The sequence below is a fragment of the Coregonus clupeaformis genome, chromosome 13 (genome assembly GCF_020615455.1).
Source record: "Coregonus clupeaformis isolate EN_2021a chromosome 13, ASM2061545v1, whole genome shotgun sequence".
Taxonomy (NCBI): Eukaryota; Metazoa; Chordata; class Actinopteri; order Salmoniformes; family Salmonidae; genus Coregonus; species Coregonus clupeaformis.
Window position 1 is genome coordinate 21,427,854 of NC_059204.1, and position 13,994 is coordinate 21,441,847.

The 13,994-nt window shown below is 42.4% G+C and overlaps 1 protein-coding gene across 7 annotated transcripts in view; it reads right to left on the bottom strand.

Annotated features, from left to right (window-relative positions):
- Nucleotides 1-13,994, bottom strand: part of LOC121579445 (active breakpoint cluster region-related protein) — a 242,135-nt gene that overhangs the window by 93,761 nt on the left and 134,380 nt on the right. For all 7 annotated transcript variants that reach the window (XM_041894042.1, XM_041894041.1, XM_041894044.2 and 4 more), the window contains 3 exons: nucleotides 11,730-11,805; nucleotides 11,055-11,159; nucleotides 399-473 (listed from right to left, as the gene is read on the bottom strand). In XM_041894042.1, the coding sequence (XP_041749976.1) occupies nucleotides 399-473; nucleotides 11,055-11,159; nucleotides 11,730-11,805 (256 nt within the window). The remainder of the gene's footprint in view (nucleotides 1-398; nucleotides 474-11,054; nucleotides 11,160-11,729; nucleotides 11,806-13,994) is intronic.

A 13,994-nucleotide genomic window follows, 5' to 3' on the forward strand; every position in this document is an offset into this window, starting at 1 on the left:
TTCTGAAAGAGAAAAATGACTAAAATAAATAAAAAGTTAGTCAAAAAAATTTAAACACATATCCGTTACTCTAAATCCTTAACCATTAGGGGGATGAAATAATACCTGACCCTGTTTCAATGGTAGAGGGTAACTTCTACCTCTGTGCTGGGGGTCTGTTTTGTGGCTTTTTGTAAAAGGCTTTACTTTGGGAAAGACAACCAGTGTGCAGGGACAGACAGGGGGAAACCTAACCTCTTTCTCGCTGTAATCTTATTGTTCTCTGTTGTGATGCGACACAAGCTGTAAATGATACGCTCTAACCATCATGACACACACCCACCAACAGACGGGTGGTGATGAGCAGATGCCGAATGGTGATGAGCAGTATAAGCCAAGTATGATGGAGAGACACTTACTGGCTGACTCTTTGAAGCCTTTGGCAGAGTGGACGATCACATGGAGGAATCCATACAGGCCTGGGGTCTCCTCATCTGAAACACACAACACAACACAGTTAGTCACTGTCTGTCACACTCATTATCAGTGACCTGGATGTGGCCTGGGACAACACATTCTCATTACCTCGAGGGTGTGTCAAATGGCACCCTTTTCCCTATATAGTGCAGTACTTTTGACCAGGGTCCATGGTGTGTGTGTTAGTGTGCGTGTGTGAGGTATTCTTTCAGGTAGATACTTTTTCAGATAAACTAAAGCCCCATGTGAAAGCAGGAAGATGAGAGGATTCTATAGCACACACTGTTACCTTCATGTCACACACACTGACACGAGTGTTGCGTTCGAGACCATCTAAAGCGAGACCGATTCAAGACCAAGACCTGAGCAAATCGAGTCCGAATCAAGACCAAAACTGTGAGGGGGACGAGGGGTCAGAGAAAAATGTGAGTCCAATTCAAGATCATGATTGTAATTTTGTCAAATCGCCACCATAGGAGTTCAAAATATTTCAGTGTTCATATTTCAGAAAAACATATGGATTCTTTAGACACTCAGAACGGTGAAAGAAATGCATGCTGAGGGGGCACTCTACAAATTAGTACTAACCCAAACACAGTGGGTTAGGGCCTTCTATGCCTTCAGATAAGGGCTAAGGATTTATAAAAATAGTTGTTGTAGTTTTAAAATCATCTTTTCAATAATATTTCAATGATTTCTAATGATATTATTATTTTCAATGGTATTCTGATTTAATCTCTTCAGTTTTTGTTGGAAAGGAAAGGGTTAATACTGAAGAGAAAAAAAGATCCAATCAGAATTTTTCTTTGGTGGTCTCTGGGGAGATAAATATAGCTAGCTAAGTCAGCCATTGGCTAGGCAATCAGAAGCTAGATAGAAGGCATCTGCCATTCAACTGTATTAGTTTGATGCGTGATTTGAAGGAGTCAGGTGCAGGAGGGTAAATCACAGTATACAGAGTTTATTCCTTAATCCAGCGTAACCAGTCCAGTGCGCAAAACAGGCGCACTGGAACAAACATGCACACGGGGAAAATACCCCGGCAATACAAAATACTGAGCTCAACCCGAGCTACTAATCCTCACAATGAACAACCACCCACAAGGACAAGGAGGCAGAGGGAACACTTAAACACGTACTAATGAGGGGAATATGTGTGTTATTGACAAGACAAATGGAATGATGAGATATGGAGCGGCAGTGGCTAGAAGGCCGGTGACGACGAACGCCGAAGCCTGCCCGAACAAGGAGGGGAGGCAGCATCGGAGGAAGTCGTGACAATTAGGGCAGAATTTTGAAGTGACAGTGGAATCAACCAATCACATTTTGACTTGTAATGGGTGGGACTGTTTTTACAAAAACATATGAAAACTTCTGCCTTCTTGAAGGCTGACAGGTCCCTGCACAATAGCAAGCAGTAGTTTTCCTAGGATCTAGTTAGCTTTTGTTGTAGGCTAGTTTGCAGCGGTTGCAGCAGGTGTTATTGAAAAGGATGTTGTTGCTAATTTGTTAGCATTGCCCTTTTCAAGATCAACTTTCAACAAGAAGTTACATTTAAAATCATCATAATCTGGAACTGTTTTTTTATTGCAGCGCACTTGCTGTTGTTAGCTAGCTCTTTGAAAATAACTCTATGTATGAAACATTATTGCATTTAAAATGGTAGCATCCACATGAACGTAGAAGTGTTTAGAAACATTATTCTATTCTTATTTACAATAAAAGTGTCTCCAAAATATAAAAATGCTTTATATACCATTAATTTCTACTGGGCAAAGAAATATCTGAAACACATCCAAATAAAACAGCAAATGCATCCAACAAGTTTGTAGCGTCACAAGCTTGATGTACAGTGCATTTGGAAAATATTCAGACCACTTCCCTTTTTCCACATTTTGTTACGTTACAGCCTTATTCTAAAATGGATTAAATAAAATAAAATCCCTCAATCTACACAAAATATCCCATAATGACAAAGCTAAAACAGGTTTATAAATCTTAGCAAATGTATAAATAATAACAAACAGAAATACTTTTACATAAAGTATTCAGACCCTTTGCTATGAGACTCGAAATTGAGCTCAGGTGCATCGGTTTCCATTGATCATCCTTGAGATGTTTCTACAATTTGATTGGAGTCCACCTGTGGTAAATTCAATTGATTGGACATGATTTGGAAAGACACACCTGTTTATATCAGGTCCCACAGTTGACAGTGCATGTCAGAGCAAAAATCAAGCCATGAGGTCGAAGAAATTGTCCGTAGAGCTCCGAGACAGGATTGTGTCGAGGCACAGATCTGGGGAAGGGTACCAAAACATTTCTGCAGCATTGAAGGTCCCCCCCAAAAAAAGTGGCCTCCATCATTCTTAAATGGAACTCTTCCTAGAGCTGGCCGTCCGGCCAAACTGAACAATCGGGGGAGAAGAGCCTTGGTCAGGGAGGTGACCAAGAACCCGATGGTCACTCTGACAGAGCTCCAGTTCCTCTGTGGAGAAGGGAGAACCTTCCAGAAGGACAACAATCTCTGCAGCACTCCACCAATCAGGCCTTTATGGTAGAGTGGCCAGACGGAAACCACTCCTCAGTAAAAGGCACATGAGAGCCCACTTGGAGTTTGCCAAAAGGAACCTAAAGGATTCTCAGACCATGAGAAACAGACAAGACAACGCAGGACTGGCTTTGGGGACATGTCTCTGAATGTCCTTAAGTGGCCCAGCCAGAGCCCGGACATGAACCCAATCGAACATCTCTGGAGACTTGAAAATAGCTGTGCAGCGACACTCCCCATCCAACCTGACAGAGCTTGAGAGGATCTGCAGAGAAGAAATGGGAGAAACTCCCCAAATACAGGTGTGCCAAGCTTGTAGCGTCATACCCAAGACATGAGGCTGTAATCGCTGCCAAAGGTGCATCAACAAAGTACTGAGTAAAGGGTCTGAATACTTATATAAATGTGATATATATTTATATATTTCTTATTCTAAAAAACTGTTTTTGCTTTGCAATTATGGGGTATTGTGTGTAGATTGATTTAATCCACTGTAACGTAACAAAATGTGGAAAAAGTCAAGGGGTCTGAATACCTTCCAAATGCACTGTAATACTTGCGTGCTAGGAATATGGGACAAAATACTAAACTTTAACTACTTTAATACACATATACACTGAGTGTACAAAACATTCCCATGGCAAAGACTGACCAGGATAATCCAGGTGAAAGCTATGATCCCTTATTGATGTCACTTGTTAAATCCACCAATGCCTGAAAGAGACACACACACGAACACACGCATAGCGTGTCCAGACAGTGTACAGTCGTGGTCAAAAGTTTTGAGAATGACACAAGTATTGGTCTTCAAGTATTGGGAAGCTATGATCCCTTATTGATGTCACTTGTTAAATCCACTTCAAATCAGTGTAGATAAAGGGGAGGAGACAGGTTAAAGAAGAATATTTATGCCTTGAGACAATTGAGACATGGATTATGTACAGTACCAGTCAAAGGTTTGGACACACCTACTCATTCAAAGGTTTTTCTTTATTTTTTTACTATTTTCTACATTGTAGAATAATAGTGAAGACATCAATACTATGAAATAACACATATGGAATCATGTAGTAACCAAAAAAGTGTTAAACAAATCAAAATATATTTTATATTTGAGTAACTACCCTTTGCCTTGATGACAGCTTTGCACACTCTTGCCATTCTCTCAACCAACTCAGTAAAATCTTAGAAATTGTTGCACGTTGCATTTATATTTTTGTTCAGTAAACATAATTGGCTGAAACTGGAGCAGGCCTGTATGGAGATCCCCGCAGGCCCACCGGGTCACGCCCTGGACAGGTACTGAGCCCTGGACAAACAATATGTCACGTGTATGTATGGTGCTATGGACTGTATGTGTACAGTCGTGGTCAAAAGTTTTGAGAATGACACAAGTATTGGTCTTCAAAGTTTGCTGCTTCAGTGTTTTTAGATATTTTTGTCAGATGTTACTATGGTATACTGAAGTATAATTACAAGCATTCCATACGTGTCAAAGGCTTTTATTGACAATTACATTAAGTTTATGCAAAGAGTCAATATTTGCAGTGTTGACCCTTCTTTTTCAAGACCTCTGCAATCCGCCCTGGCATGCTGTCAATTAACTTCTGGGACACATCCTGACTGATGGCAGCCCATTCTTGCATAATCAATGCTTGGAGTTTGTCAGAATTTGTGGGTTTTTGTTTGTCCCCCCGCCTCTTGAGGATTGACCACAAGTTCTCAATGGGATTAAGGTCTGGGGAGTTTCCTGGCCATGGAACCAACATTTCAATGTTTTGTTCCCCGAGCCACTCAGTTATCACTTTTGCCTTATGGCAAGGTGCTCCATCATGCTGGAAAAGGCATTGTTCGTCATCAAACTGTTCTTGGATGGTTGGAAGAAGTTGCTCTCGGAGGATGTGTTGGTACCATTCTTTATTCATGGCTGTGTTCTTAGGCAAAATTGTGAGTGAGCCCACTCCCTTGGCTGAGAAGCAACCCCACACATGAATGGTCTCAGGATGCTTTACTGTTGGCATGACACAGGACTGATGGTAGCGCTCACCTTGTCTTCTCCGGATAAGCTTTTTTCCGGATGCCCCAAACAATCGGAAAGGGGATTCATCAGAGAAAATGACTTTACCCCAGTCCTCAGCAGTCCAATCCCTGTACCTTTTGCAGAATATCAGTTTGTCCCTGATGTTTTTCCTGGAGAGAGGTGGCTTCCTCGCTGCCCTTCATGACACCAGGCCATCCTCCAAAAGTCTTCACCTCACTGTGCGTGCAGATGCACTCACACCTGCCTGCTGCCATTCCTGAGCAAGTTCTTGATGATCCGATAAATGGTTGATTTAGGTGCAATCTTACTAGCAGCAATATCCTTGCCTGTGAAGCCCTTTTTGTGCAAAGCAATGATGACGGCACGCGTTTCCTTGCAGGTAACCATGTTTAACAGAGGAAGAAGAATGATTTCAAGCACCACCCTCCTTTAAAAGCTTCCAGTCTGTTATTCTAACTCAATCAGCATGACAGAGTGATCTCCAGCCTTGTCCTCGTCAACACTCTCACCTGTGTTAATGAGAGAATCACTGACATGATGTCAGCTGGTCCTTTGTGGCAGGGCTGAAATGCAGTGGAAATGTTTTTTGGGGATTAAGTTCATTTTTCATGGCAAAGAGGGACTTTGCAATTAATTGCAAAGTTCATTTTTCATGGCAAAGAGGGACTTTGCAATTAATTGCAATTAATCTGATCACTCTTCATAACATTCTGGAGTATATGCAAATTGCCATCATAAAAACTGAGGCAGCAGACCTTGCTAAAATTAATATTTGTGTCATTCTCAAAACTTTTGACCACGACAGTCACAGACAGGTCATGCCACCAAGAGAGAGGGAGAAGGCAGAGAAGATCTAGACTGTAATCTTTCATTTCCCCCATCCATTGTTAATTATCAGAGATGTTATTATGTCTATCTTAACCACAACAATAAGACTCACTAAAGGAGATGATAGCAATAACATGTCAATGTGTATTCCTATATCCCCCTAATGGTTAAGGTTAGGATCAGAGTTATAGTAATCTGAGTCTAGATCTGTGGTTAGTTGCTTCTACCTGGTCCCTGTAATGGCCTGTGTGTCGTGTCAGAAAGAGCCATGGGAACTAGGGGGTCACATTCCTCCTCCAGCTGGTCTTTATTTCACCCCCTCCGCTACTCCTTACATTTCATAGCATGTTCTGCCAATGAACTGGAGCCGGAGTCTTTGCCATACTGTGCTTTAAAGTGACTTTAAAGGAGAAATACTGTAAACCTTTGCTTTGCTTATTGACATTTCAGACCCCCTCTAAACTGGAGAGAGAACAGATGTGTTTGATGTCAGTATAAAGGGAGTTGCTTTGACAAACTGACTGTAAACAATCAGGAACGATCAGTGCCAGCCAGGAGCGGTACTTCAGTTCAACACAAGGGGCAGCACTGTACCATCAAAATACACTGAAAAAATAATATAAACGCAACATGTAAAGTGTGTTGGTCCCATGTTTCATGAGCTGAAATAAAAGATCCCAGAAATTTTCCATGGGCACAAAAAGCTTATTTCTCTCAAATTCTGTTTACATCCCTCTTAGTGAGCATTTCTCCTTTGCCAAGATAATCCATCCACCTGACAGGTGTGGCATATCAAGAAGCTGATTAAACAGCATGATCATTACACAGGTGCACCTTGTGCTGGGGTCAATAAAAGGCCAACACAATGCCACAGATGTCTCAAGTTGAGGGAGCGTGTAATTGGCATGCTGACTGCAGGAATATCCACCAGAACTGTTGCCAGAGAATTGAATGTTCATTTCTCTAATATAAGCCGCCTCCAACGTCGCGTTAGAGAATTTGGCAGTATGTCCAACCGGCCTCAAAACCGCAGACTACGCGTAACCACACCAGCTCAGTACCTCCACATCTGGCTTCTTCACCTGTGGGATCATCTGAGACCAGCCACTCGGACAGCTGATGAAACCGTAGGTTTGCACAACTAGGGCTGTGGCGGTCACAAAATTTCGTCAGCCGGTGATTGTCAAGCAAATAACTGTCGGTCTCACGGTAATTGACCGTTAATTAACATAAACACATTTAGCATCTCCTGGCTTCCACACATAGCCTTCAAGACACTGATGCAGACCTTTGGAACATCTACATTTAAAAGTCTAATAAATCCATGTAATATAGCCTACACCTTCACAATAAATCCATTATTTGGGAGTGATAATGATTGATTTAAATGATTTAAGGGAGTGCGCACATGCGGCTATTCTGTGTTTAGTGGTTAACAAAGAAATAGGTATTCCTATATGCTTAATTTAGAGTTATTAACGTAACTTTAGACTAATGATGATTTGAAAAAAGTTGCTTGAAAGGCATGAGCTCTGCTTTGTTTTTTGCACAGACTGTACACACTCCAATTGTCTCTCATTCACAATTTGATATGAACTTGATAACGCCTCGAATTTCATGGCGGCATCCCCTTTGTGGCTGTAATGCACTCCCTGAGTGTGCTGCGCAATCCAAAGAATCTCTCACTCACACGGCTCTCAGTCTTTCTCACAGGCTACAAGTTAAGACAACCACATCGGGGACGCAACTGCACGCGTCCTTATCCAATTCCGAGGTGCATATTGAAGATATTGGAAGAACTGTCCACATTTACTTTTTGTCAGCCAACAAGATGAGTAGGCCTAACGAACAGCAAAAGCACTAGCCTATGTCAATCTACTATCCCCCATAGTACAAAAGTCAACCTACTCTATTCTGTGCGAGAAATAAATATTCCAAACATAGTCTGGGACAGTTTTGGGATGCGATAGATCCCAACTTAATACAACCACTAGCATCAAAAAAACAATTTTTATGCAATGTGGCTGACGCAACAGATCAGAACGTTTAGCTTAAAATGTTGATAAACTATTAGGCTATTTCTTCACATTATAAGCGCAGCAATGCGCACATGGTAGTAGGCTATAAGCGCAAATGTTCCATTAGCGGAAAACACCATTATCAAAAGTGACCGCAAATGCAATTATGCATGTAATGCTTTTATTATAAAGGTGCATTTTTATGGTGAAAATTATCCTCCCCAAACTTGAAACATATGCGCTGCTTATATATGCCAGTTAGGCTCTACACACCTTGTAAAGCGGATTAATGTGCTTAATTTTAACAAGTTATTTGGCCACTTTAGTTGTGTTACAAAACATATAGGCCTATGGGCTAGGCTACGTGAGGTGTGCTACTATGATTCGAACAAGTCCCAAAAAAAAGCCATTGTTTCTTATGCAAGTGATAATGTATAATTAACAAGTGATAGGCTAATATTGTCACTCATCAGATTATTCCTGATTTAATTTTTACATTTTTTATAAATTTTTAGTCATTTAGCAGACGCTCTTATCCAGAGCGACTTACAGGAGCAATTAGGGTTAAGTGCCTTGCTCAAGGGCACATCGACAGATTTTTCACCTAGTCGGCTCGGGGATTAGAACCAGCGACCTTTCGGTTACTGGCACAACGCTCTTCACCACTAAGCTACCTGCCGCCCCGGCAGAGACTCAAACAGTCTTTACATACACTAAATAATATATGTGTGAAATTTGTTTTGATTTAGAATGGACCATTATCATGCAGCAGGAAAAAATACATGTCATCTATGCACTTAAAAAGCGAATGGAGGATGCTTTTCCCCGTGGTTTATTTTCATGCCAGCCAGGTAGGCTATACTCCTGTTGTAAATATAAGCAATGAGCTTAATATTAGGAAAGTTGAGAAATAAATATAGTAGGCCTAGCCTATAGAAAGCTGATGGGATCCTCCTCCTTTTTATTAGTGGCCATCACTCTGTTTTCTCCCGTAATTCCGGGAGAAATGTTTGATTAGATTTTCGAAAACATTTGCATTGATGTCAGAGTGATTAGAGGGACAATAGAGTGCTGAATACCAGGCAGTTAGTAAGTTTGGTAGGCTACTAATGACCAGCAGCAGCATCAGAGCTTGGAGAAGCCTAATTACCCTGACTAAACGGTCACGTGGAATTTGACATCCTTCATGACTTGTGACCGCCGGTGTGGCGGTAATACGGTCACCGCAACAGCCCTATGCACAACCAAATAATTTTTGCACAAACTGTCAGAAACCGTCTCAGGGAAGCTCATCTGCGTGCTCGTCGTCCTCACAGGGTATTTACCTAACTGCAGTTCGCCGTTGTAACCGACTTCAGTGGACAAATGGCTCACCTTCGATGGCCACTGGCACGCTGGAGAAGTGTGCTCTTCACGGATGAATCCCGGTTTCAACTGTACCGGGCAGATGTCTGATGTCAACGTTGTGAACATAGTGCCCAATGGTGGCAGTGAGGTTATGGTATGGGCAGGCATAAGCTACGGACAACGAACACAATTGCACTTTATTGATGGCAATCACAGAGATACCAAAACGAGATCCTGAGGCCCATTGTCGTACCATTCAACTGCCGCCATCCCCTCATGTTTCAGCATGATAATTAATGGCACAATGTCGCAAGGATCTGTACACAATTCTTGGAAGCTGAAAATGTCCCAGTTCTTCCATGGCCTGCAAACTCACCAACCATGTCACCCATTGAGCATGTTTGGGATGCTCTGGATCAACGTGTACGACAGCGTGTTCCAGTTCCCGCCAATATCCAGCAACTTCGAACAGCCATTGAAGAGGAGTGGGACAACATTTCACGGGACACAATCAACAGCCTGATCAACTCTATGCAAAGGAGATGTGTCGTGTTGCATGAGGCAAATGATGGTCACACTAGATACTGACTGGCTTTCTGATCCAAGCCCCTACCTTTTTCTAAGGCAGGGTTCTTCAATTCCGGTCCTGGAGGGCCGAAACACTTCAGTTTTTTTATTTCTACCTGGTAGTTAATTGCACTCACCTGGTGTCCCAGGTCTGAATTAGCCCCTGATTAGAAGGAGAGGATGAAAAACAGAGATGTCTCGGCCCTCCAGGACCGGAATTGAAGAACCCTGTTCTAAGGCATCTGTGACCAACAGATGCATATCTGTATTCAAGTCACGTGAAATCCATAGATTAGGGCCTAATTTATTTCAATTGAAAGATTTCCTTACATGAACTGTAACTCAGTAAAATGTTTGAAATTGTTGCATGTTGCTTTTATATTTTTGTTCAGTGTATATCACTGTCTGTAATCAAGGGTTTAAAATGCTGTGGCCTGACTCAGAAAATATATATGTGACTTGCAAATACTGTAGCCAATTTAGATTTAGACTACATGATATCCAACTTAGTATACGAGGTCTAGGAAGATAACGTATCGTTCAGTGTAAGCAAAGCCATTGCCTTGCAAGAAAACATGTTTCTCTTTTGAAGTCCAGTTATTGCATCTCTAAGGTCTGTAGAAGCAAATCATGAAAACACACAGTCAGATGTGAATAGAATAGTGGTGTGGTATAACAGTGTGTGTTATTTGTGGCGCATAGTGTTTATGAAGACTTTATGAATGCTTTCTAGTTTGTTTAATGTGGGACCGTGTGAGTAACGTGGTATAACAGTGTTGTCTATGTGTGTGTGTATTTCCTGTATCTGTGTGTGTAAACTGAGAGTCTCCCTGCCATTTCCTGTCCCCCAGTGCATCCTGGGAACTCACAGTGGGGCTGCCAGATGGCTTTAATGTCACCCCAATCCAAACATCTCATCTGAACCCTTCTGCTGCAACACACACACACAGTCTAGATGTAATGATTGCTTTGAGTCTTCAGCATGACTGTTTGAGTCTCTCAGTAGTCCTGCCCACTGTTTCACCTACCACTGAACACACACAGCTGCAGGCTAGGATTAGGAAAGAGGACACACACACAGCATGCCATGGCACAGGTTACCACTAGATGAGAAACACATTGTAACCTTGATTCCTTACCAACCCATTTATATTTTTGTGCTGAGAAAGTAGATGTGTTTGCGGGTTTTAACTCAAAACGGAGGGGAAAGGAAGTAGAAAGGAAAATGTATGTGTGTGTGTCCTACCATCTTTATTACTGGTGACAGGGATGTTATGGACGGTTCGGAGTTTGAAGCAGGAGCTGGTGAGGACCTGCAGCTCTACAGAGTTCAAGTGGCACGTCTGCAGATCTGAAGACAAACACAGAAATACACCGTCAATAACCCTGAACATAAAGCCAGGCTATAGGTTGTATAATGTGCAATTGCATTGAAGGCATTGAATCCATGGTACAGTTGTGAAAAAACATAGATAGTGGTAAGACACAAATATCACCTTCTGCTCACTCTCAAATCAAATCAAATTGTATTATTCGCATACACATATTTAGGAGATGTTATTGCAGGTGTAGCGAACTAATTATGTTCCTAGCTCCAAAAGTGCAGTAATATCTAACAATACAAAAGAATACACACAAATCTAAAAGTAAAAGAATGGAATTAAGAAGTGTAGAAATATTAGGACGAGCAATGTCGGAGTCCGGAGTATAAATATGTGATGGGATGTGTAGCCATTATGGACAGTATGTGGATGGAATATGTAGTATATCTGAAGAATACGTAGGATAAAATAGTATTTGTACAGCAATAGCATGGCCTTGACTAGAATACAGTATATACATATGAAATGGGCAAAACAGTATGTAAACATGATTAAATTGACCACTGTTCCATGTCTATGTACATAGACTCCTTCTGTACCTTTCTTCTGTAGTTTCTGGATGCTCTCCCTCCACTCTGACCTCTCATAGTCTGAAGACAGGAGGAACAGGTAGCTCTGAGGACAAAACAGTGGGAAACTTCCAGGAAAAAGTGGAAATCACATTTTATAGGAAAGCAGCTCCCTCCAGTGGTGGAAAAATAACAGTACATCAACATTGCAATCATGGACATAGTCCTAACCATAGATTTAGGGTCAGATTATCCAAACCCTAACGTCAAACCTAAGCATCAACCCTTTACACTTGTGGGAATTGGCTTATATGGATAGTGCTAAAAGTAAATGTTTCTTACAGAAGAAATACACTGCTCAAAAAAATAAAGGGAACACTAAAATAACACATCCTAGATCTGAATGAATGAAATAATCTTATTAAATACTTTTTTCTTTACATAGTTGAATGTGCTGACAACAAAATCACACAAAAATTATCAATGGAAATCAATTGTATCAACCCATGGAGGTCTGGATTTGGAGTCACCCTCAAAATTAAAGTGGAAAACCACACTACAGGCTGATCCAACTTTGATGTAATGTCCTTAAAACAAGTCAAAATGAGGCTCAGTAGTGTGTGTGACCTCCACGTGCCTGTATGACCTCCCTACAACGCCTGGGCATGCTCCTGATGAGGTGGCGGATGGTCTCCTGAGGGATCTCCTCCCAGACCTGGACTAAAGCATCCGCCAACTCCTGGACAGTCTGTGGTGCAACGTGGCGTTGGTGGATGGTGCGAGACATGATGTCCCAGATGTGCTCAATTGGATTCAGGTCTGGGGAACGGGCGGGCCAGTCCATAGCATCAATGCCTTCCTCTTGCAGGAACTGCTGACACACTCCAGCCACATGAGGTCTAGCATTGTCTTGCATTAGGAGGAACCCAGGGCCAACCGCACCAGCATATGGTCTCACAAGGGTCTGAGGATCTCATCTCGGTACCTAATGACAGTCAGGCTACCTCTGGCAAGCACATGGAGGGCTGTGCAGGCCCCCAAAGAAATGCCACCCCACACCATGACTGACCCACCGCCAAACTGGTCATGCTGGAGGATGTTGCAGGCAGCAGAACGTTCTCCACGGCGTCTCCAAACTCTGTCACGTCTGTCACGTGCTCAGTGTGAACCTGCTTTCATCTGTGAAGAGCACAGGGCGCCAGTGGCGAATTTGCCAATCTTGGTGTTCTCTGGCAAATGCCAAACGTCCTGCACGGTGTTGGGCTGTAAGCACAACCCCCACCTGTGGACGTCGGGCCCTCATACCACCCTCATGGAGTCTGTTTCTGACCGTTTGAGCAGACACATGCACATTTGTGGCCTGCTGGAGGTCATTTTGCAGGGCTCTGGCAGTGCTCCTCCTACTCCTCCTTGCACAAAGGCGGAGGTAGCGTTCCTGCTGCTGGGTTGTTGCCCTCCTACGGCCTCCTCCACGTCTCCTGATGTACTGGCCTGTCTCCTGGTAGCGCCTCCATGCTCTGGACACTACGCTGACAGACACAGCAAACCTTCTTGCCACAGCTCGCATTGATGTGCCATCCTGGATGAGCTGCACTACCTGAGCCACTTGTGTGGGTTGTAGACTCCGTCTCATGCTACCACTAGAGTGAAAGCACCACCAGCATTCAAAAGTGACCAAAACATCAGCCAGGAAGCATAGGAACTGAGAAGTGGTCTGTGGTCACCACCTGCAAAACCAGTTCTTTATTGGGGGTGTCTTGCTAATTGCCTATAATTTCCACCTGTTGTCTATCCCATTTGCACAACAGCATGTGAAATGTATTGTCAATCCGTGTTGCTTCCTAAGTGGACAGTTTGATTTCACAGAAGTGTGATTGACTTGGAGTTACATTGTGTTGTTTAAGTGTTCCCTTTATTTTTTTGAGCAGTGTATGATAAACATATGCATAACGATGGTACCAATTGAACTGAACAGTTTGGAGATAATGGGAAAATTATTAGACCAAAGATGAGGACACCTGACACAAGACTGAATCCAAACATTACACTGTTGATTTTATGTGCATTTGACATTTACTGTACTTTTTGCCGCATTGACCATTCCTGGACAATGTGGGGTAGGTGCAACATAACACGAAAATCACCATCACACAATTACTGTTGTTGCTTACGCAATCCAAAAACGGTCCATGATCTGAAAGCTTGTTCTATTGCCAATAAAATATGATCTTACAGTTTTAGGTTTTCACAAGGCAATTCAGAGAAACAGCTCATAATTTTGGTGCGCATAGAAAG